Source organism: Prorops nasuta, unplaced genomic scaffold, assembly GCF_024137725.1.
Source record: "Prorops nasuta isolate Cenicafe-Biocafe unplaced genomic scaffold, Cenicafe_Pnas_1.2 PNAS00027, whole genome shotgun sequence".
Classification (NCBI taxonomy): Eukaryota; Metazoa; Arthropoda; class Insecta; order Hymenoptera; family Bethylidae; genus Prorops; species Prorops nasuta.
This window is the reverse complement of record NW_027116824.1, coordinates 594,691-615,329: the sequence shown is the minus strand read 5'-3', so window position 1 is coordinate 615,329 and position 20,639 is coordinate 594,691. Positions and strand designations below refer to the sequence as shown.

The following is a 20,639-nucleotide window of genomic DNA, read 5'->3' as shown; positions in this document are numbered from 1 at the left end:
ATAATGCAATACAAAAATCTCACTAATTAATAACTACTCCTTTAAACATTTCTCATAAAACCAATTATTTTCTACAATTTTATGTGTAAATAATATGTATCTAATCTGCTTAGAAATATATGGTTCCGTTATTACTTTTAAATAAATTAATACAAATTAATTTATTTAGAAAATAATTTAATATAAAAATACATATACGCGTATATGCAATATACGGCATAAACATGGACGTAAGTAATCATGTATTTTCGTAATTATAAGAGATATAAATTCTTTGTGTAAAATTTCTGCATTCTAATAGAAAGCGAATGTCTCTTATAACTATAGAGATAAACAAACTTTTATGTCTAAGCTTTGAGATAATGTTATAATCCTCGTTATGAAAGAATACTGACTTTTAACTTCAGTAAACTAGAGTTTCGATATTTGTTTAACTTTATTTAATACAATTTCTGCTTTCAAATAAGTACTTAATGATCTCATACAATTTTATTTGATACCTTAGGGAAGAAAAAAAACTGCTTCACGTCCATTAAAAATAACATATATTTAAAAATCAGACATTCCGTTTTACCGGTATTAGTCAAAACTTTACACATTATGCTCTTTCTCTTTATGAATTTTATAATTATGTTGATTTAAATACGTTAATTTGCATAAATGACATGGAACACCGAGACCACAATGATATTGTTCATGAGATACTCTATCGTTTTTATTTAATTTATAATTACAAATACCACAAACTTTGTCGTCATTATGCTCACGTATATGTTGATTGCGCGAATATTCATTGGAAAAACGTTTCAAACACTTATGACATTGATATGGCAAAAGCTCATCATTGTGTTTTGATATCGTGTGTTCATCAAATTCTTTTATAGTATTAAATGTACTTAAGCAGTAAAAACATATATAATTGACGTTTTTACCATTAAAACTATGCCCTATTTTAATAGAGCATTTATGATTTACAAAACATTGAGCTACAAGCTTTGTCTTACAATATCCACATTCTATATGATGTACATTCCTTGCCTTTGCAAGGTGCATATTATATCCTTTTTGACTGTAAAATTCTGAATGGCAAATCAAACATAATGCTTTTGGATGCTCTTTAACTGTTTTACTTCGTGTGTGTATCACTGAGAATTCTTCAGAAATCCTAGAGGACTTGTTATTCTTAGACCTTGACACAGTCAATGTATCATTATTCACAAAATCTTCCTTTTTATCATTTTTATCTACAGTTTCTGCACATAATGTAGTTGATGATGACACTTGAGAATCTTGAAAAGACACGCTTCCAATGCTATTAGTATTTTGTGCAAAATCTTCAATGTCAACTTCAATGTCCTCTTCCACTGGTACTAACTTTATTATGCTGTGGTCCTTGCTATATGTTGGTATTTCAAGAATTTCATTATATTTATCATTTAATATTACACCAGAGCAACCAACAGATGATAATTCAGTGACATTTGATGAAATAACATTTTCTTGTGAATTTTCAGAACTAACAGTGTCATCTCCAATTACATTATCTTTATTAACTATTTCGTATGAATTATTCTTTTTCTTTATTGTTATATGAATACCACTTCCATTGTCTCCATTATCATTCATTTCTAAATTATTTATATTTGATACTTTGTCATTAATCTTAAAATTACATTTACTTTTATGTAAAAACAGAGTATGTGGATTACGAAATTCTCTTCCACACAAGCAAATGCTTCTTAAATCATTTTTGTCATTTTTATTTTCATCCTTTAAAACTATTTTATCTATACTTTTTTTATTTAAAGTGCTCTCACTATCTACATTCTCTGTCAACACACTTTTTTCTTCAGTTGACAAAGATTTAACAGCATTTTCAGAATTCTTATTATTTAATAGCTTAGATGTACCTCTTATTTCATCATGCTCCTTATGAATAGATTTTTGATGCAGTGTATCATAATCAATATCACTTTGCTGCTGCAATTTGAAGTTATCATCAGATAATGCTTTCGAAGTTAATAAATTTGTATCAAGCTTTATCTTCTTTGCACTAGGCTCCAGAGCTAAAAGATGGTGTTCTCTTTCTTTTATCCTTTTAAATCCAATTGTATTTAATTCGTTTTTCTCAATTGGATCCTGATTTTTTTTCAATAGATCATTATTATCACCATTGTTGCTTTTAATTTCTTCGTCCAAATTAACTGGCATTATGCTACTATACATTAGTGATTTTTCAAATTTTTTTATCATCTGTTTTGGATTTTCAATTTTATGATAACGTTCAAGATGCATAATTATGCATTTGTAAGAATTTGAACATAAGAAACATTTTTGAAGTTGATTTACCGCATCATCAGTATGCTTCATATTTATTTCAGAAATCTTTCCTTCTACCTGTGCCTCTTCTATTTCAGTACAATTGTTATTTTCACTTTCCATCATTTTATTTTGTTCATGAACAAAAATACCATTATTTGATTTCTTTCTTTTTGATCCAATTTTGGAATAATATAAAGTAGATAAATTTTTAATCGTTTCTTCTGAAACATCTAAATTATTTGTGTCAACTTTTTCAAGATCAGGTGTCTCTTTTGGCATATCTTCATTTGAAGTTGAACTTTTAATTTCTTTTCTTTCAGGCAAAGAACGTTTAAATTTTTTTTTGTGTGATTGACCTATCCCATGTATTTTATACATATGATGCTTTAAAGAACGGTTTTCAGTATATTGTTTATCACAAATATTACATTCATATAATTTTTTTTTAGCCATAACTGAAAGACCAAATTTGGGTAGAAATTCGTTGCCATTATCTAAAACTGGTTGATATTTAATATATGGAGCTTGTATAGCATTTCTTTCACTATCGTTGATCTGCTCTATATTACTTTCCACATCATTATTTGTGTCATTATTTTGACTTTGTAAGTTTTTGATCAATTGTAATGTTTCCCAGATTTTGTCACATTTTTCTACCAGTACAATAGTTTCCTTCATCTTCTCTTTTGTAACTACAGGTACTGGAACATTCAATGTAATATCCTGTAAAAAGTGGTTATGATGTACTACAAACATCTTAATAAATTAAAAATCTTTTAATTTAACCTTAAGGGTGAGTTCTACCAAGCTCTATTAAGTTAATTTATTAGCTAATTCAATTGGTATAGTTCATGTAACGAAAATTATACCATTTTAAGCAGTTATTAATTTAATAGAGCTTGATAGAGCTCACCTTAAATTGTAAGAAAATAAATTTGGCGCCAAAACGTCGGTATCTGTTTTCTTTTCTCCATTAAATAATTCAGGTCATTTTTTAGAAAATTCCTACATTGAAAAGGTAAGCAAAGATTTATTATTTATTACTAGTTTTAAAAAGAGATACTGTTAATAGTAATAATATATCGAATAACAGTCTTCCAAAAAGTAAGATGAAACATCATTTGACTGGTAAAAATTATAAATAAATATTAACATACGAGCTTGAAGACATTATTTAAAATAATAATTAAAACAAACGAAAAAACTCGTGATAACTTTATGTATAAAGTGAAAGACTTATAATTCTTAAAGAGAATGAAAAAAAAACTCACAAAATTATCAAAGCCTGCCTTATAGATATTTTTCTTCTTCTTAGAAGTTTTTGATGTTCCCAGTTGAACTTCTGTCATTTTTAGATTATTATTGTCAGTCTTCTTGTTGGTTATAATCAAATCAAAGTATTCCTTAATAATCTTTCTTTAAATATCACTTATAATTATTTTAAGACAAGAGATTCAATGGTAACGATAAAATAAAGAAATCATATCCATGCGTACCCATAACCGAACAGACGTAAGACGACATTTTGTTTCCCCCTCTTTCTCTCCAGTTCTCCCTATAGTAACCTATGTATACTATGTATAAGTAAGAAAGAGATAAAAGACTAAAGAGTTAACCATAGATTCGTGGTCCTGTAGTGTGTAGCGTGTAGTCACTATACATATACTCACCAGTCACCACTACTCACTCTTTGTCCGTGCTCTGCTTAGCTAGTCATCTCTTATTTCCACTCTCTCTCTCTCTCCTTCAATTTTCAATATCAAATTTTCTTTCACAGCACAAACTAACGCATACAACTTTGGAGTTAATTACCTCCACATTATGTCTTATTCTCTTGATTATTAAAATATTTACAGAGACTAATATCATATTTTAAATGTAGAAGTATAGAAATTATAAATATTGTTAATATTTAATAAATGTAACAAAACATTTTTTTTTAATAAAAAGAGTGGTATATATATTTATTGCAGCTATAAATAGTTTACGCGTTTTAAACTAATTTTCTTATTATAATGACTATTCATCAGATATATCAAATTAATTTTAACATAACTTTATAAATTTTTAGCTCTGGAAAATATTATCAAAATATATAGTATACTAATTCTGGTATTATTATATATATAACTCAGCAGAACTGTTAATAATACACACTGATTATAGAAAAATATTTGAAATTTTTATAAGTACTTATCGTTATGGGAAAAATATAAAATATACACACGATATGATTTTTTTATAAATAGGATTTAAGTTTTGAAGGATTTACATTTTTTTATTTCGATTATCTACTGCTCTTACTGGAATATAGAAAAAATAATTCTAAAATATTTTAATTATGAAAACAATAAATATAATATACGATTAGCATTATTTCCTTGGAATTATTAACTTTTTAAGTTACTAGGTAACATTTACTTTATGTAATTGCATATTATAAACTTTATTTCTTGCTAAGTCTTTTAAATAATACATGTAGGTTTGACTTGAAGCTTCTACTGGACAGTGAACAATAAAATGTATTTATTTGTAACGTGAAAAAAGAACAAAAAGATTACTCGATAAATTTGTATCATTTATTCTATACACAGGGATTCCGCAAGAATCGAAATCAAGACAAGGTCAGAAGCGTGGTTTAAAGAATAATATAGATCCGGCGGTTGATTCTTGATAAAATTGTCTCTCTAATGAGATTGAACTTCCGCTAATGTATAAAAAGGCATGCACAGGTTGCATTTGCACGCAAAGTCTTGCTAAACTTGAGGAAAAGCAAAATGTTACAACCGATTCTGTTTTTATATATTATCACCTTTCATGTATCTCAAAGTACAACAACTTTTTTGCCACTTAACGAAGGTATCATTCCGCTACCACTTTTCCAAAAATGCGCGGTCGTGTAAGCTTGGTGTAAAGGAGAATATTTAACACGGCATTTTTTTCTCTCAAATTAAATGCTGAAGATCCTACCGTGCTTCTTCCTTACCTTGATATATAATATATACTAATTTTGTTGTTATAGCTCATGAAAAATTCCACAGCAACTTTCACGCTCAAGCTCAATTTGGCGAGAGAATAAGAGATTGGTATGCAAGGGTAAAAGAATCGATTTTGGAGCGATTGCAAAATCCTTTGGAGCGAATAAATGATTTCTTCTCACTTACAAAAACCCAGGTACAAAATAAACTAGCGAACATCGGTGGACTCAAGTTAGATTTGGGTAATAATTTAGAACGTCTATTACTTAATTTTTGTTGCTAATATATAAGCTACACAATAATTGTACAATTTATTTTCACTGTTAACAGCTAATGTATCGTTTGACCTAAATAAAGATTGGGGTTTCCGTATTGGAAGGTGGTATTTTATTAGAAAGAGTGACATCAATTTCAACTCAATAAATCCAAATTTTCACGATGATTGGAACGCAGAAGATGAAACGGAGCTTATAGACTCCGATAAGAATATATCCACTGTGAGTACAAAACTCCCGATTTTGACCACAGCGAGTTTCATCTCGATAACCACACAGATACCTACTACAGCAGAAAATACACTTACGACATTTGAAAATGTTTTACCAGGAGATTCGTTGATAACTGTGCAGACAACCACAATGAGTGAAAATTTGTTGACGACAATGGTGCCTGAGATACTTCCAGCAAAAACACCTAATGTGGAAGTCAGCACAATACCAGAAATAGAGGATAGATTAATGATACAAAATGAAACAAAAGAATACTCCAACAATGAGCATGTAACTTTTGATAAACAGGATCAAATCTAAACCAGTTTATTACATACTCTATGATGTTAATGTAACAAATTAGTATTTATATTTTGTGTATGAAAAAAATTAAAAACCACTGGATATCCTCTTATAAATAAGAGTACATATTTATTTTGTAAAATTTACAATGTTTTGTGGTCAGAGGAGGAGGAAGGTACAACATTATAAAGATATTAACAGGAACGTTGTACAGAGGGTGGTCATCACAGCGCATTGCAGTTTTACTGTAAGATAAAAAAATCATATATTAGTTACTAAATCAAAAAGACTTTGCCTAATCAACATCTATCTCGATTACATTACAGAATGTTATTCACTTAATTATTAAAATTATTATTAGTACTTCTAAGACATTTGGACACAAAAAACTATGCCATCATGCTAAGACAGAAAATCTATATCTGAAAATATCAAGTTTTGAGAAAAACAAACAATCTTTAATTAGTGTAGTCTATAAGATTATATAAAAACATATTATTTTAAATTTACATCTCTAATGCTAATATTGCTTATAATTCTTGTACATAAGATGAGTCAAACTATGCCATAATCATAGACAAACCAAAAAGAACAATTTTTACAGTTACAGCTTTCAGTCTTAGTAGAACAGTATAATGATTATACTTGTTGAATTTATTATTATGACTATGAAAATGGCCACAATTAAAATAATACAGAATTATAATTATAAGAAGCAATAATTTGCCATAGATGAAGTCTACAGCATAACTCCTAGGAAGAGGATTAACTTAATGCTATTTGATTTCAAGCTTAAGCAAAACAAACAAAAACCATCATAAACCACACAAAAAATCTCTTAAATTTACATGCTAACCATTTAGAAGCATCATAAATAAGAAACTGCTTCTTCCTTGAGAGTTGTAGTGCAAATAATGAGCATTTGTCTACTTCCTCCCCTGGAATATAGATAAAAGCCTGTACCACCATTCATGCAAGAATAATTTGATACATAATAATGATGATCCTGTATTTTTAATGAACATTCATGTGATTGTTATGATATAATTATGTAGAAACCAATGGGTTAAAATTGCCCCTTAAGTGTTAAATGAATAATTTCTTGTTATTTATTTAAATAATTATCAGTATATAATAAAATAAAAAAAGCAATTAAACCAGATTAATTGTATTCAGAGATATGGAGAGAGAAAATTTTATATACATTTAAATAAGGTTTCATTTTAGAAAAGTGAAAGCCCTTCACCAGAGTATGTTGAAAGTAGCATGCACTATTTAAGTATTTAAAATGGAATAAACATTTAGTTAAGAGATAGTTCCTCCTTTGTCTATATAATATTATAATGTAGAAGAATATTATTTTAAGATTGTTTTACCTTTTTAGATGCAGCTCCTACTTTACTTTTCTTTGTACCCCTTACTTTCTTCATTCTGTTCTTACGTTCCTTACGCTGTTTCCTTGTCTGCTTTTGTTTTTCAAACAAACCATGCCTGGCCAACCTGTATTTGGGTTCAAATTTCTTTGCAAGATCCAAGGTGTCATAGATTAAAGCAAAACCAGTAGATTTTCCACCACCAAAATTTGTTTGAAATCCAAAGACAAAAACAACATCAGGTGTTACTTTGTACATCTTTGCTAACTTCTCACGAATCTCAGTTTTCCTAACTGATGGTTGACCAGGGTGTAAAACATCCACTACCTAAAATATTAGTAGCATTATTTAAATGAAATTCAAACAGTTAAAGCATAATAAAAAATGGGCACTCACCATCTGTTTTCTAGACAGTAGAGGGTTCTTCATGAACTTCCTAGTTCTAATTGTTGCTGTACCTTCCGTCTGAAAAATGAATTATTTAGGTTATGTTGATAATCCATAGCTCAAAATTCTGATGGTTTTATTCAACTACTATTAGATCTCTAACACTTTATCATAAATAACATAGAAACAAAATTATCTTCAAAAACGACTAAAATTAACATTTTACACTTATAAACATTGTATTATTGTCAAGTGAAATGCTTCTCTGCAAATACAATTAAATTTAAATATCACCAATCATCAAATAGTTATACTTATATTACATAAAAATAGGTATGTAAAATTTATCATTTTTATAATATATTTTAATTTCTATCGACCGATTGCAATTTAACATTTGGATACAAACCACATACCATTTTGCTCTAATGCCGTATCCCTTAAAAAGAAGACATCAGACAACGTGCATGCGCGACACCGCTACCAGCACATATTATACAGTTATAGTACTAGAAAATAACTCGCGTTTTGATTGGTTCATCGCAGTTCATTCTTCTGTAACTGCGACACGAAATATGTTCTCGTTCAAGGCGGTATTCATAGGTCTGTTCTTTTTCGCTGTATTACTGCACTAGTGCAATAAGTTAGAGTGAGAAAACATATGTTTGTCTTATTTCAACTAATTGCACCAGTTCGATAGTGCAGTGAAAAAGAACAAACCCCATATTTAGTCAAATCGTAGAATTAGACCGCTAAATTATCTTTTGCTATCATTAGCTGTGTTTTATTTAGCAAAAACCTGCTACACTTTTTACACTTTGTGCACTTTTTAAGGTATCAACTTATACAATGGACAAAGACAGAAATACGGAAAGGGTAGAAAAATGTTAAAAGTGTAGCTAAATAAAACACAGCTATTAACTAATATCACTATTATAAAGAAAAAGAATAATATTTAAAACGGTCTCCATCTACACGCAGCAATAATTTTGATTCAAGTAGCTTAGGGAATTTCTGTCTTGTATATCTGTGACAGTTGCATCATTGTGGCTAGGTAGGGCCGATTGGGGCCGATAGGGATCATTCCGAAATAAAAATTCGATTGCTGATCATAAACGCTCAAAGAGAAATGGATAAGATTCTTATTTTTGATAATGTGCGTCAATATATTTATACGTATTGAATAGTCTATTATTGTTTTTGAATTCGTAATTAATATTTACTATGCTGCATTTCATTTGGCCTTTACTTTACTCGTATTTTCGTCAATTTATAAAATGGTTTTTACATAAAACTACGCAAATGTGCGAATTGCAACGAATTTGTTATGGACAGCCATCAGGCGCATCTCGTACTTTAGCTATTGAAAAGTCTTTAAAATTATCTAGAAATGTTAATATTAAACTTCTTATATCATATTTAGATAACATTGCTAATAAGCAAATGATAACCATGAAAAGTGAGCGTCAAATTTTGGAAGGTGCAATAAAAACTGTGCTTATTGTTAAAAAAATTAATCCAACTGTTCATCCTAACTTTGCTAAATCTTTTGGTAAGAGTGTTGAACTGATTTGGGGATACAAACAATTATGTGCTGAATGTGAAGAACTCAGAAAGGTTCCGTACAATGCTGAAAATCCCAATCATGAGCTACTTTTATTAAGCTTATGGAATCTTTTGATGCCTTATGAATCATTAAGTTCAAGAATATCAAAGCAATGGCAGTCCATTGGTTTTCAAGGCGAAGATCCTAAAACTGATTTCCGTGGAATGGGAATTCTTGGCCTGGAAAATCTAGTTTATTTTGCTAAAGAATATCCTAGTGTAGCAGCACATGTACTGTCACATTCAGTTCATCCTCATTATGGTTATGCATTTGCTATTGTTGGTATTAACTTAACAAGTATGGCATTAAAACTATTAAAAGATGGTTCGGCTAAATCACATATATATAATTCCTCTAAGACTTTGCCTACTATCCGAACTTTTCATCAATTGTATTGTTACCTTTTTTATGAATTCGATGGGTTTTGGATAGAATCAAAGCCTCGCAATATGATGGAATTCTCTTGTATACAAGAAAAATTCGAAAATAGCATCAGAATGGTTTTAGCTGATTCATCTGCAGTTCTTAAAATAAATGTATCTGTTGATAACATTTAACAGAAAAATTCTGTAATACTTTACTTTAAAACTACTGACAGTTCATAAACAATCTATAAAGTATATTTGTACTGTACTTAGTGTACTATATATTTCTAACAGTAATCATTTAATTTATATTAGTGGAAGACTTCTATCATTAAATTCTGTAACAATACATATGATATGTAAATATCAGATAAGGAATTTATTTCTTATAAGTTTTTTAATTTAAATAGCTTAGCTAATTCTATGTATCGTATATATAAATTACTTTTCTTAATTTTCATATTGGTAAAAATAAAAGAAAGTTGTATTTCCAAAAAAGTAGAATAATTTCTTTGGAGCTGGAAAATTCAGAGGAAGGATGAGATTGAAGAATAAAATTAAGTACAGTTTTGCTTTTTTTAATTCTTTTTTATTTGGGCGCTTTTCGCGAAAACACAAAAGGCAACCGGATTAGAATTAGTTTATAAAAGAAAGAGCAAAGGAGGACAATCATGGGCATTTAAAATAGTCCTCAATTTGATATACATGACATGATAAGACATTACCTCTTGAATTTGTAGTGGCACTGGCATTAATGAGGACTGGAATGGAATGTCTGGAATATTGTATACATACATGCAATAGCTTATAGCGGCTACGTTCATTTTTATGTGCTGCCAGTACTGAAAACCTATATTTTACATGACATACTAGATAGGCCTAGACACTATAGTTTCATATGAAGTTTAATAAAATTACTTTTTTACAAGTTATTTAACATCCGGTTTTTGAATAGGTACCCTGCATTTTATAATTTTTCTTAAAAATTGCTTACAATAATAATTAAAATTAATGACTGTCCATGAATTGAATATCAGAAAGTAATAAAACTGTATTTGGTAGAGGCCTTGGTTGGGGACTAAGTACAGTAAAAGTTTGTCTATCTACATCCACATTTGTGCTGAAATAAAATTTATAAATGAAATTGAAAAATATTTCATGAATAATTAAAATATTTTTTTAAAACCAATACTGCATTAGCATTCCATTATTGCAAGCTTGAAAATATAAGATATAGGGAAAAGGCAGTTAAAATGGTGTACTTAATGTTTAAAATGTAATTAAAAAAATACCTAAGACTTTGTGATACTGAAAAGAAGGGAATATCATTGTTACATACAATATTTGTCTGGAACATTTTCTTTTACAGAGTTCTGTCTTTAGAATTACAACCCATGAAAGAAAAATAGACACATTGTGTAACAATGCCAATGAACTTAATTAAACAACAAATTAAAAAGCTATTCAAACAAAAATTTTTCTTAAGACTAACCAAAGCAATCTGAAATTTTCATCTAGCAATAATTAAATGCCAATATTGTACGTAAATTAACTTTACTTACACACAAACAAAGCCAGCCACATTAGTCTGTACCACATCATCTTCTGGAGAATCAGCAAAAGAAACTGACAGCAGATGGTGTAATAAATTTGATCCAGGTGTAACAGCAACTAGTTTAGTTAAATTATCTTCAGCCTTCATACCTAAAGGCATACAAGATGCAGGTAGAACTGGTGCTCCAATTTTGTACAGTCTTGCTTCACTCCACTTTACTTCAAAACTATGTGGATAAAGAGATGTTTTGCAACCATAAAAATATTCACGCACCCCTTGATCTCTGGCTTCAATTCTTTGGGCTTGACTTCTTTCAACAACACCTCCACTTTTTGGTAGAAAAACCACTTTAACAAACTGTGGCAAATCTCTAACTAATTCATTATAAAGCCTTTCTTGGTCTAACACTAAAATAGCATCAACTTCAAATGCTCGGGCTGCATGATTCAACAATTTATAACCATCTCCTTTCACCCATCCACATGTATTAATAACAATTCCTGATACTCTTGCTTTCCTATTAGCTTGTAATCTGTCAGAACAAACTTCTGACAACCGAGAAACAAGAAGATTGTATAAAATTACATTAGTACTAGGAGTTTTATGACCAAAATGAAAGACTAATGGTGCCTGTTGACTGAATCCTTCTACTATATTTGACGGTCTTTCAACAAGTAAGGCACCTATGGTGCCTGGTATAGCAATATGCCCTTGACCCACATCAAGATCTACAAAGATTGGTCTTCTCCCCATTCTAACTGCATAATTTAATAACAACCTGCAAAGAGTAGATTTGCCTACATCACATGGTCCTACAATCATTATTATCGGTCCTTTAGTATCATGCTTTTCAGCAGCCTCCCTCATTCTTTCCATTGCTGCGTGACAATTCAGATACAATCCCATAGGTGTTTCTTTAGCTATGTAACTGACATCAGTTTTCCCAATAAGCTCTACAGTACAACCTTGCCAAGTAAAAACTGCAATCTTTGCACCAGCAGTAAATTCATATTTTTTACCCTTTACAAGTTCAGTACCAAAAACTTCAGCCAGGCCAGCTTTTAACTAAAATGAGAAGAAAGTTCCAATATACTATTTTTATATTAAAAGTATTTAAAGATTTTGGCACCTACCTCTAATATAACTTTTTCATTTCTAGATTCAACCTCAAAACGAAGTTCACTATCTGGATCTAATTTAAATTCTTTTGAAGGTTTCTCATCAGACATAATGAACTGATTAATTTTAACGAAAACTACGAGAAGGCCTATGGCCTATACCGACTACAGCTCCGAGTGGCTCCGAGTAGTACTGCGTAGAGCCAGTGCATACATATAGTATTTGTTACGTTTTTTAAACAAGATAATTTAATATAAGTCTTTTTAGCGCGTGAATAATGTACATAAAAAGTTCGGACCTATGTGTTTTCTCACTCTAGCTTATTGTTGCATAAATGCAGCGAAAAAGAACAAAGCTATCATTACGACTTAAAATAAAGGCATTGTTTACAAGAAATACTGCCTTAAAATTCTAAATCTGCCTTTTTCGAATAACCGCCGTATGTTACATACATACATACATGCTTTCAGAACACGTTTTCGATCTGTAATAGCACTAATAGCTAATAGTGATATCGATGCTGAAATTCTTCGTTTGGAACATAAACACAAGAAGCGGACTGAAGAAGCCAAAAGTATGGCTTGCAGTAAAAGAGCGGTTTTAAGTCTTTACCGAAATTTAATACGAGAAAGTAAACAATGGGAATCTTATAATTACAGGTAATTAGAATTTTTTAAATAGACAATCTAAGGAATCGTTTGAATTATATTCTCAAACTATCATCGTGAAAAACCGGGAATATAACCTATCTTTTCAAAATATTTTTAAATAAATAAATTAATTGATATCACGTAATTTTAGATGTAACCAGTCTTAGCAACTAAATATATCCTAATTGTATTAAAATAATCTCTAATCGTTCATTTTAAAAACGAGACTGGTTTGAGAAAAGCAAAGTAAACATTCTTCTTTACTATAAGTAGGCCAGTAATTGTTTTTGTAAATAAAATTAATATTTTTAGAATGTACGCTCTTCGAAAAGTGAAACATGAATTTCAGCAGAATAAAGATTTAATGGATCAAGGAGATATCAAACTGAAATACGAAGAAGGAATGGAAGCATTACAACTTATAAAAAGACAAGTGATAGTGGGAAATTTATATAAAACTAGGCCTTTAATTATTGAAAACAATAATAAAAATAAACATTTAAACAGTAAAAAGTAATGACATGTAGAGTGTACAAACTTTGTAAATAATTTGTTTTATTAATATCTTTAAAATTATAATTATTTTTAATGATATTTATTGATTCATATTTATTTCTTCATTGATACAAAATATGCCAGTTTTAGCAAAAAGTAAGGATAAGAATTTTTTCTTTTTATAGTATACATTATTTTTATTTACTTTTTAAATACAAATGTTATTTTGTAGCAAATTATCATTAAAAAGTAATGGCATATTAAAACATGGGAAGCTGCAGAGGTTTATAAATATAAAAAATATACTTTTTACATATATTACTTTCCTGTGAAACAGCAGTCTACTATCTACCTACTTATAGACCAAAGTACAAAAGATTACTATAGTATATATAATTAGTATTAGAGTATGAGTAATAAAATCTTATCTGGATTCACTGGATTTTATGAAGTAAATGAAAGTTTTAAGAATTATTATAAATTTTTAAAAGTTTAATGTCACAAAATATTATGAATCTTCCAAATATTATTAACAAATTGATGTTTTGGACAGTATTAAGTCTTGAATGAAACTTCTGTGAGCATAGAGTAGATAACTATTTTAATCCTTTCTCCAAATCTGATTTTTTTTCCTACATTGTTAGTATTACATTTACATTTGAAGATGTGTTATAAATAGTATAAACAAAATATCCATACAGATATTCCTTTTAAGCATATAGAATACTGTGGGTACATATTTAAAGTCAAAACACGTTTGCAGTGGATTATTAGAACCTTTACATTGTTAAAAAAATGAAACCATGATGTTTTCTTGCTTACAAACAAATTAAAAATGGTCGTAATAAATTAATAATTATTATACAAAGAAAAAAGATATTACTTGTAGCACCATGCATAAAAAACGATTTTTTATGCATATTTTTAATGAATTACAGACCAGCTGAAAACAAATTCTTTCAAAGACTGAATATACTTTATTTCTATTCATGTATAAGTATAATGTAATTTAAGGATTACATATTTTTATACATTTATACATGAAAATGTGAAATAATGTTGTTTAATTATCATTGCACATGTACAAATATAAATAGCTCTATGTACTACTATATATTATTATTCTTTAAATGCATTATAGAGAATATTTATACAAGCACTTAAAAAAAACTTCCTTAAGGAAATTCAAGATATCAAATCAACTTTTTGAAATTTTACGTTTATTTACAATTGATTTTGCTTGAATTTCGTAAATATAACAAGGCACAGCTTAATCCATTTCAAGTTAAAATACTTATAAAATTGCTGAGTAAAAAATTTAATATATACATATATATGTATACACAGGGTGTTATATTTTAATTTTGTCATATAATCATTTAAAAGATAAAGAGGTTAAAAAAATAGTTTTGTGCAAATGTTGTATGGTATGGAGAGGGACATAAAACAGTATTATTATTTTGAAACAGCTTGAACCTGAAACCATTTTTGAGTTAAAATAAAGGCCACCTTGACTTTTGTTTAAACAGTTATCTGCTTTCATTCCGTTTTATTGTAATTTATCTCAAAAATTTTTTAAAACCTTGTTTATATCTCCTCCATTTCTTAACAAGATATTTCGATTTGAAAGTATGCGTAGATGAGCGATTAAACGTGTGTAAACCAGTGATGCTAAAATTAAATTTTTATGCAGCAAAAATGCAATCACATATCTTATGTTGAATTGTGTGTGTAATTTTTTATACTTGTATGTCTCCCCCTCTACTCATCTTTTTACGGCAAAATATTTAATTCTGGCATCATTGGTGCAAATTGATATGCATAGATTTTTCTCCCAAGATTATTAAGAGAAAGATCATATTACATTAAATCACTTCGACCGTCAATTTTTCAAACACAAAATTAATACAGGATAGTGTATGTGTCACGGTCACGCACATTACTTCAGCAAAACCTACTCCTATTTACAATTTCCAATCGAAATATCTTGTAAACGACTGGATGAAATGAAAAAGTGAAAAGATAGTTTTGAAAAGTTTCAGGTATACTGCAAGAACATATAATACAAAAAAGATGGTTCTACTCGTGTCACCTTCAAATTATGTTTTAAGATAAAAAAAATTTATTATTTTATGCCCACTTCAAAGCCATAAACTTTCGCTTGAAACATTTTTTTCAAAATCTACTTGTTTTCGAAATAATTAAGTGACAAAAACTTAAATGGAATACCTTACCCTGTACAGTAGATATAGTCTATAACGAACGTCAGGCAACGGATCACTTGTTTATTATAACTGGTTATAATAAACAAAATACTTCATTCGCTTGACGTTCGTTAAAAGTGAAATCTACTATAATTATTATAAAAAATGGAGTTAAATAAGTGATTAAGTAGTACCTTTCATATATGAAGAAGTGCCTGTTTTGAATAGAAAGACAAATTTTTATCCGTTTTAAATCATCCAATTTTTCTCATTTGTTAGAGTACTCTCACTTTTTGTCTTCGTCAGTCTTATCCTCATTATTATATTAAATTTAACAAGTTATTATTTATTTATATTTACATGTATATTTTTGTATAGAGGGTTTGAATCTATGAATTTCAACGTTACGTATTTGAACGTTTTCAGTATTATAAGCTTAAAGCTTTACACTTGAATATATTGCTCGTCATCAGTATCCCCGTTATTTGACTGTTGATTCTTGCTTATTCTCTCATAATCATCAGCAACTTTTCGGACTCTGACTTTCGCGTAATTATCAGCATTGGTTCGAGATTTATAGCTATTTAGCTGTTCGTAAGGCGGCTCATCTGTCCGATGATTAACGCTCATGTATTTTACACTTTCATAATTCGGATCGCCTTGGCTAACAGATTCGTAATTCGGATCCGTATCACTATCACATGGACGACAGACCGATGCATAATTCGGTTCACCAGAATCGTGAGGCATACTTTCGTAATTAGGCTCCGAGTCCGTATCTTCAAGGTCTACAGGCTTTCTCAGCCTTACCCTCTCGTATCCAGGATCCTCGCTACTAGCGTTACTGATTTGTCTGTGCTTGAAGGGAACTGAGTAAGTCGCCAATGAGTCAGTTCCATTTCTGGCGGAAGCGTTATTAGCATAATTGCTATTTTTCGTGGATTGAGGATGTAAAACTTCGTAATTTGGATCCGGGCTCTCAGCTTTTGTACCATAATTTGCAGGCAAACTTTTCCTTGTCGTCATCACTGCTTCATATCCATAATCCTTCAAACCAGAAAATTCCTCTTCGGCTCTTAACTTTTCTTCGATGTGAAACGTTGAATTACTTCCGCTGTAAAGTGAGGAGCTATTGGCATTGTAATGCGCCGAATTATTACTACTGTAATGCAGCGAGTTGTTTCCGCTATGATGAGAGTCCAATTCTTTCTTTTGTATTTCCACCGAATCATGACTAGACCAGGAAGCCCGACTAATTTCTATCAAACTTAATTTTCTTGACGTTTCGGGACAAATATTGCTAAAACTGGTTGTTTCTTGCTCATCAATATCCTTTTTTTTCTTCATAACTTTTGCATACATATCCTCTAAGGATTTTCCCGTTGAAAGACTTGATCTTGAACGATCTTCACTTTTTGGCCTTTTGTCCACGGATGCATACATTTCACTAAAAATCTCGGGTGGTGGGGGTAGGGGCGAATTTGCTTGGCGCTTTTCTGGCTTTGGCGAACCAGTATTGATAATTGAACTATTGGCGCTTGAAGATGAAGCTGACCGTATAAAATAATATGAAAAGTTATCAAACTTGATTGATGTATTTAAATTAATTTATTATATCTTTATATTCATTTTTATACCTTGTCGCGAATGAGCGTGAGCCACGTGTCTTAAACTATCAACACTTGGCGGTTGGGGTGCATGTGTATCTTCCAGGCGCAACGGCTGCTGTAGGACTGGCCCAGGCTCTTCCTGCGTTCTGGTTAATTCTATCGCTGTTGGTTGGATTTGGGCATACGTTTCACTACCACTGGTATAAACTTTTTCTTGCTCGTCGATAGCTGCATACATCTCGTCTTGAAAAGTAAATATTGAAAGTCCAAATAAAACTATTAAAATCTATTAACCGATGATCATATTTCCGTCATTGTTGGAAGATTACCTGAATCATCTGACACTGTCGCATAATGAGAGTCGGCAGATGGTCGAGTTGCTTGATGTCTTTGATAAGCTGCTTTTGTCTGTGCTCTGATATTGGCTAATGGTTCTCGTACACTTATACTCGTATATCCCTCTGTAAAATTTATGGTGTAATTACAAATATAACGAAGTTCTAAGGATCACGTTTTACAAGATTCAAAAAAACACAAAGCGAGCATAATTACTCGAGTCCTGTGAATCGCCGCTAAAATGTTGTTGAGAATTATTATGTAGTGATTGAGGTGGATGTGGAAGAGGCATTAGAAGAGGCGGTGTCATGTAAGGTAAATCCTGGTTAGCTTGGACACCACCAGAAATAGCATTTGCCGCTTGAATATTTCCATGTGGTTCCGTTATCAGAAGAGAATTATGCGATGACGATTTTCTTGTTCTTGGAGGTGCAATAGGATTTAAAGCAGGGCTAGTAGATGTTGATGGGCTTTCAGTATTTGCAGCTGGGTTTGACAAATTTCTGAAGAACATATGAATATTAATAAAGTTTTTGTAAAAAATTGAGTAAAAAGAAAATTCCATTTACTACCTGGCTTTTACTTGATTAGCTTCAATCTTCTGTACATTTTGTACTTGAGCATAAGAATGCTCTTCTAAAATTAATGAAGATTTATAAGGAAATTGTGTAATTTTAGAATAAGATAAAGAATGTAATTTAAAAGAAGTTACCAGTATTGGAATTAGAGCTGTTGGGAGATTTACATCTAGCATATTGATATCCAGAAGAACTATTTTCAGTCAGGGAATTCTTTTGTGCTCCATCTTGAGATTTTCTGTCCAGTTTCTGATCTTCTACATTTTTTAATTTATAAATATTATAGATTTATTTGCATTACTAAAACAGACTTTAACATATAATAGAAATATACCTTTGTCACAAACTGTAGCATATAATTCAGAATGCATATCACTAATAGTCTCAGTTGTCTCATAAATATCCTGCAGGACTGTTTCAGTTGTAGACTCGCTACCACCATTTTTATCTCTTGGAATGTCAGGAAGGCTCCTGTTAGCACTGGTTGTTCTGTTTACAAGTGATAAATGTTATTATTAATTTGTAAGAATGCATATAAAAATAGTTTTTTTACAATTTAGGTTCTGAACACACAATTTTTAAAATACTCTTATACCTTTTCCCATTATCCATAGCGTCTTGCGTTATTACTTGAGAAATGTCTGCACTGGGTAGTCTGTTAAATCCTTCTGTTTCAGATTTATTGATGGTGACCATACCTGTTAATCCTTGAAATTCACTCCTAAAAGATCAAATCTTAAATTATAAACTTGTCCTTCGATTACACCAGGTAGTGAAATGACAATAAAAAATTAGAAGAACTTACTTATTTTCATTACGTCGACAGCTGCAAATGCAACAAATAAGAAATGCAACAAATGATAGCAATGCGCCAATAGAAACAACCCAGTAACACCAGGCATCTTCTCCAAAAAGACTGTTTGTCATTATATAGCAGATTTCCTCAGTGAATCTTGACTCTTGATCCTATATTTAAATTATCAAATAATTTAAACCTTCCCTGAGTTTAACATGTATATATTAATGATATTTATACCCAATCCTACAAAAGAATATATAATATTTATTTTGCTTTATTCACTAATCTTTTCTAAGTATCACCAATTCAGCTCTCACTATATTTACACTATTTTTTTAATGATTATCCTCCTCTCTCGTAATCTTACTAACGAAGCGAACAGTTGATAAAAAAAAGCACTCACCATAAAAAGACTCGTTCTATTATCTATACATCTACAGCATTATGGTGAAAATGATCTTCACTATAGCCAGCAAATTCTAGTAGCATCGTTTTATAAAAAAACAGATAACTTGAAAAGTGTCGGAAATACAACAAGCATAACTTTGGCTAGTTAATTTCAATTGAGCTTTGAACACTTAAAAGTATGTGTCTATGCAGTCTATATATGTAATGTGTTGTATATATATATATATATATGCCTTATCACGTTAAAGTGTTAAATGCACTATCGCGCTGTATTCTTTTTCACAAACTTTCACTTTTGCAATTGGGCTAGCATCAGAGGTTTGACACGATCGGTGTAAAAAGTGGTATAACAATTATAGATCTGCCAATCATTGATAAAATGTAAGAAAAAGAAGTAATCTTTGCTGCCTGCAATTTAACTGATGTGCTGGACATCATTGAAGATTCTTTAAAATTCAGTAGCAAATGCAGCCGTAGCAACTGGTTAGCGATTGCAGCGACACGAAGCGGGCGTAGGTTAGTTTAATGACACATTCATACAAACAAGTACACTGGAGTATACGCATATACATATGTGTGCGTGTTTGTTACAATACGCAATCTTCGTTTCTTGCGTGTTTTATAGAATAATATTAAGTATAGAGAGCGAAATTTAATTACAACTATTGATCATATTTCATTATTTATAAACCAAGAATTAAAGCCTGTAACGCTAAAATATCTTGTTTTCTTGATAGCATAATATTAATTTATTGGAAATAAAAATAGATTAAGAACAAGTATTATTTAAGAATCTTATACATGTTGCAAAAGATTATAATAAAATAAAGTATTTTTTCATTTTTCAATTATTTTCAATTCGATATTTAAAAATTTTTTAGATTCTGACGATTTTATTCCATATAAAGTGGTAGACGGTGTTTAGTATGATGAAGAAATTGGTGAGACTTGAAATACGCATGCGTATGATGCTATCTAAGCTGGGTAGGGCACTAGGGCGTAGGACTTGGTGATAAGGGCAATAGCCTATAACTGTAGCCCATTTATAAAATTCAGAATTCAA

The 20,639-nt window shown here is 30.2% G+C and overlaps 6 protein-coding genes across 8 annotated transcripts; 2 read left to right on the top strand and 4 right to left on the bottom strand.

Moving 5' to 3' along the window:
• Positions 1-528: 528 nt before the first annotated feature.
• LOC136782612 (GRIP and coiled-coil domain-containing protein-like) lies at positions 529-3,843 on the bottom strand. Of its 2 annotated transcripts, XM_066742156.1 has the most exons (3): positions 3,594-3,843; positions 3,236-3,327; positions 529-3,045 (listed from the first exon to the last, which is right to left on the bottom strand). In XM_066742156.1, the coding sequence occupies exon 3, from the start codon at positions 2,998-3,000 to the stop codon at positions 592-594; it is 2,409 nt and encodes an 802-aa protein (XP_066598253.1). In that variant the 5' UTR covers positions 3,001-3,045; positions 3,236-3,327; positions 3,594-3,843; the 3' UTR covers positions 529-591. The 2 variants fall into 2 exon arrangements, with proteins under 2 accessions (XP_066598253.1, XP_066598252.1); XM_066742155.1 differs by lacking the exon at positions 3,236-3,327.
• Positions 3,844-5,084: 1,241 nt separating this feature from the next.
• LOC136782447 (uncharacterized) lies at positions 5,085-6,043 on the top strand. Its single transcript, XM_066741883.1, has 4 exons — positions 5,085-5,181; positions 5,345-5,542; positions 5,631-5,797; positions 5,907-6,043. Exons 1-4 carry the CDS (start codon positions 5,100-5,102, stop codon positions 5,916-5,918), a joined length of 459 nt encoding a protein of 152 aa, XP_066597980.1. The 5' UTR covers positions 5,085-5,099; the 3' UTR covers positions 5,919-6,043.
• Positions 6,044-6,195: 152 nt separating this feature from the next.
• Positions 6,196-8,351, bottom strand: RpS24 (ribosomal protein S24). Of its 2 annotated transcripts, none has more exons than XM_066741885.1 (4): positions 8,268-8,350; positions 7,861-7,929; positions 7,468-7,791; positions 6,196-6,336 (listed from the first exon to the last, which is right to left on the bottom strand). In XM_066741885.1, the coding sequence occupies exons 1-4, from the start codon at positions 8,268-8,270 to the stop codon at positions 6,334-6,336; spliced, it is 399 nt and encodes a 132-aa protein (XP_066597982.1). In that variant the 5' UTR covers positions 8,271-8,350; the 3' UTR covers positions 6,196-6,333. The 2 variants fall into 2 exon arrangements, with proteins under 2 accessions (XP_066597982.1, XP_066597981.1); XM_066741884.1 differs by lacking the exon at positions 6,196-6,336 and adding an exon at positions 6,411-7,029 and having other exon boundaries at positions 8,268-8,351.
• A 572-nt stretch (positions 8,352-8,923) lies between these two features.
• On the top strand, positions 8,924-10,234 carry LOC136782494 (ELMO domain-containing protein 2). Its single transcript, XM_066741950.1, has one exon. The coding sequence runs from the start codon at positions 9,076-9,078 to the stop codon at positions 10,012-10,014; it is 939 nt and encodes a 312-aa protein (XP_066598047.1). The 5' UTR covers positions 8,924-9,075; the 3' UTR covers positions 10,015-10,234.
• Positions 10,235-10,394: 160 nt separating this feature from the next.
• cbc (crowded by cid) lies at positions 10,395-12,644 on the bottom strand. Its single transcript, XM_066741949.1, has 3 exons — positions 12,511-12,644; positions 11,385-12,442; positions 10,395-10,942 (listed from the first exon to the last, which is right to left on the bottom strand). Exons 1-3 carry the CDS (start codon positions 12,604-12,606, stop codon positions 10,831-10,833), a joined length of 1,266 nt encoding a protein of 421 aa, XP_066598046.1. The 5' UTR covers positions 12,607-12,644; the 3' UTR covers positions 10,395-10,830.
• A 1,120-nt stretch (positions 12,645-13,764) lies between these two features.
• On the bottom strand, positions 13,765-20,203 carry LOC136782492 (uncharacterized). Its single transcript, XM_066741948.1, has 10 exons — positions 19,572-20,203; positions 19,175-19,335; positions 18,965-19,090; positions 18,704-18,858; positions 18,504-18,626; positions 18,364-18,427; positions 18,008-18,294; positions 17,785-17,916; positions 17,483-17,698; positions 13,765-17,395 (listed from the first exon to the last, which is right to left on the bottom strand). The coding sequence occupies exons 1-10, from the start codon at positions 19,572-19,574 to the stop codon at positions 16,290-16,292; spliced, it is 2,373 nt and encodes a 790-aa protein (XP_066598045.1). The 5' UTR covers positions 19,575-20,203; the 3' UTR covers positions 13,765-16,289.
• Between the last annotated feature and the right edge of the window lie 436 nt (positions 20,204-20,639).

Excerpts from the sequence above, each read along its gene's own strand:
- LOC136782612 (XM_066742155.1), bottom strand. The coding sequence starts at position 3,671 with ATGACAGAAGTTCAACTGGGAACATCAAAAACTTCTAAGAAGAAGAAA. Across the intron at positions 3,046-3,593 it reads AGGCAGGCTTTGATAATTTT|GATATTACATTGAATGTTCC; the intron begins GTGAGTTTTTTT and ends CACTTTTTACAG.
- LOC136782447 (XM_066741883.1), top strand. The coding sequence starts at position 5,100 with ATGTTACAACCGATTCTGTTTTTATATATTATCACCTTTCATGTATCT. Across the intron at positions 5,182-5,344 it reads TTTTTTGCCACTTAACGAAG|CTCATGAAAAATTCCACAGC; the intron begins GTATCATTCCGC and ends TTGTTGTTATAG. Across the intron at positions 5,543-5,630 it reads TGGACTCAAGTTAGATTTGG|CTAATGTATCGTTTGACCTA; the intron begins GTAATAATTTAG and ends CACTGTTAACAG.
- RpS24 (XM_066741884.1), bottom strand. Across the intron at positions 7,792-7,860 it reads TACTGTCTAGAAAACAGATG|GTAGTGGATGTTTTACACCC; the intron begins GTGAGTGCCCAT and ends CTAATATTTTAG.
- LOC136782494 (XM_066741950.1), top strand. The coding sequence starts at position 9,076 with ATGCTGCATTTCATTTGGCCTTTACTTTACTCGTATTTTCGTCAATTT.
- cbc (XM_066741949.1), bottom strand. The coding sequence starts at position 12,606 with ATGTCTGATGAGAAACCTTCAAAAGAATTTAAATTAGATCCAGATAGT. Across the intron at positions 12,443-12,510 it reads ATGAAAAAGTTATATTAGAG|TTAAAAGCTGGCCTGGCTGA; the intron begins GTAGGTGCCAAA and ends TTCTCATTTTAG. Across the intron at positions 10,943-11,384 it reads GTGGCTGGCTTTGTTTGTGT|CACAAATGTGGATGTAGATA; the intron begins GTAAGTAAAGTT and ends ATTTTATTTCAG.
- LOC136782492 (XM_066741948.1), bottom strand. Across the intron at positions 19,091-19,174 it reads TGTCGACGTAATGAAAATAA|GAGTGAATTTCAAGGATTAA; the intron begins GTAAGTTCTTCT and ends TTGATCTTTTAG. Across the intron at positions 17,396-17,482 it reads TCACGCTCATTCGCGACAAG|CTTCATCTTCAAGCGCCAAT; the intron begins GTATAAAAATGA and ends TTATACGGTCAG.